At 69.1% G+C, this 1868-nt stretch overlaps 1 protein-coding gene across 1 annotated transcript; it reads right to left on the bottom strand.

Annotated features, from left to right (window-relative positions):
* Positions 1-1051: 1051 nt before the first annotated feature.
* Positions 1052-1708, bottom strand: EMIHUDRAFT_374068 (hypothetical protein; the record flags this gene model as incomplete). Its single annotated transcript, XM_005771563.1, has 1 exon — positions 1052-1708. Exon 1 carries the CDS (start codon positions 1671-1673, stop codon positions 1053-1055), a length of 621 nt encoding a protein of 206 aa, XP_005771620.1. The 5' UTR covers positions 1674-1708.
* Positions 1709-1868: the final 160 nt, after the last annotated feature.

Below are 1868 nucleotides of genomic sequence, written 5' to 3' on the forward strand. Positions count from 1 at the left end.
CAGCCGTCACCGCCGGCACCCGACGGCGCACCTCTCCAGCGCACCCGCTGGTGGCAACGCGAAGGGCTGCATCTGTCGTTGGAGGGGACCGCAGCGGACTCGGGCTGGGTAGCAGTGCCGATGCCGCCGCCGCAGCAACCAACAACAGGCGAAGAGTCGTCATGGGCCGGCTCCGCATATCAATCGGCGCGAAGCGAGGCAGAGGGTTTCCAGCTTCGTGCCGGAAACGGTCCCTGTTGGACCACTACCGCGTTGGTGTCCACTCCGGGCCCGGTTTCTCTTTTCTATCAATCAATCAGGCCAACTGGGAAGCCCGATCTTTCACCGACAGGGTCCCGTTTACAGGGAAAAGGAATTAACAAAAGCAACTCTCTCTCATAGCAGACAGGCTCGACACAGGTGCGGACTAGACCAGACGCGGGGCCATCCACATCATCACCGGCTCGCGAAAGTAAGGGCACTCTCGCATCAGCTCAGAGCACGGCCCGCAAGCACACAAGTGCCCGCACGGAACCGCGGAATGCGACTTGACTCTCGCGAAACACACGATACACGTGGTCTCGCCCCCCATCGTCCGGCCGCCCCGTGTCGAGGCCGGCGTCGGCGAGTGAGACGGCAGCAAGCGGCTGGGTGACTGGCAGATGCAGTCCCGCCGCACTCTGCCGCCTCTGGCCCGGTCAAGCGCTCGATGGCGCCGAACCGCTCCTCGAGGCTGCCCTCGGTCGCCGTGCCGAGGCTCGCCTCCAGCCGTTCGACACACCGCTTCAAGTCCCCGCCGCCGCCGGTCGACTCGCTGCTCACCGCCTCCTCGCACCGCTAGGGACGATGGAACTGGCCGCACACCGACACACGTCCCGGCCCGCCAACGCTGTCGAGGGGGATGCGACCGCGACGCCGGCAGCCCAGCAGTGCAACGCCGGCAGCTCGAGCTCGACGGAGCCGCGCGGTAGCGTCCGTCCCGTCATGCGTCCTCTACTCTTCTCCCTCGCTCGCCAACTCAAAGACAGCGCCGTCGGCCGTGAGCGTGAGGGCGCGAACCAACTGCAACTCCCCTACTGCGTCTCGCGCGTGATGGCGAAGCCCAAGACGCAGTGGCCAAAGTCGAGCGCCGCGATGCCGTTCGTGGCTCCTGCCGAGTCGAGGTGGTACCGCTCGTGGATCTCGTAGATCGAGAGGACGAGGAGCGCCGCCCGCGCGCGGGCTGCCGCGGGGAAGAGCGAGTGGCTTGCCGGCGACCACGGCGCCGCCGCCCGCCGAACCAGCGCCGCCGCCTCGCCCGCGCCGCCCGCTGCGCGCCGCAGCGGCGTCGGCTCGCCCTCGTGCAAGCTTGCGCCGCTGCGCAGGAGGGAGGTGGCGCGGGCGGCGGTGAGGGTCTCAAGGTGCGCGAGCGGCGTCCAGCCGCGGCTGGCGACCAGCCAGGCGGCGAGGTCGGCGTGGCCTTCTTCGGTTGCAACCTCCTCGGGCGTGCCGAAGGGCGTAGTGGCGCGGGAGGCGCCGTAGGAGGAGAGGAGCTTGGCGACCTCGAGGTGGCCGTCCTCGCACGCCGCGAACAGCGGCGTGGCGCCTTGCTCATCGGCCTGGTCGGCCGCCGCGCCGGCCTCGAGAAGCAGCCGGGCGATCTCCGGGTGGTTGTTCTGGCACGCCATGAACAGTGGCGTGGCGCCGCCGTTCATCGCTTGGTTGATGTCAGCGTCGGCCTCGAGGAGCAGCCGAACGCACTCGGGATGGCCCTCCTGGCTCGCGATGAATAGCGGCGTGGCGCCGTTGTTGCGGGCTTGGTTGACCGCCGCGCCAGCGTCGCGCAGCAGCTGGGCGCACTCGAGCTCCCCTTCTGGCACGCGATGAACAGAGGCGTGGCGCCGTGCTGC

This window comes from Emiliania huxleyi (assembly GCF_000372725.1).
Source record: "Emiliania huxleyi CCMP1516 unplaced genomic scaffold EMIHUscaffold_3798, whole genome shotgun sequence".
Classification (NCBI taxonomy): domain Eukaryota; phylum Haptophyta; order Isochrysidales; family Noelaerhabdaceae; genus Emiliania; species Emiliania huxleyi.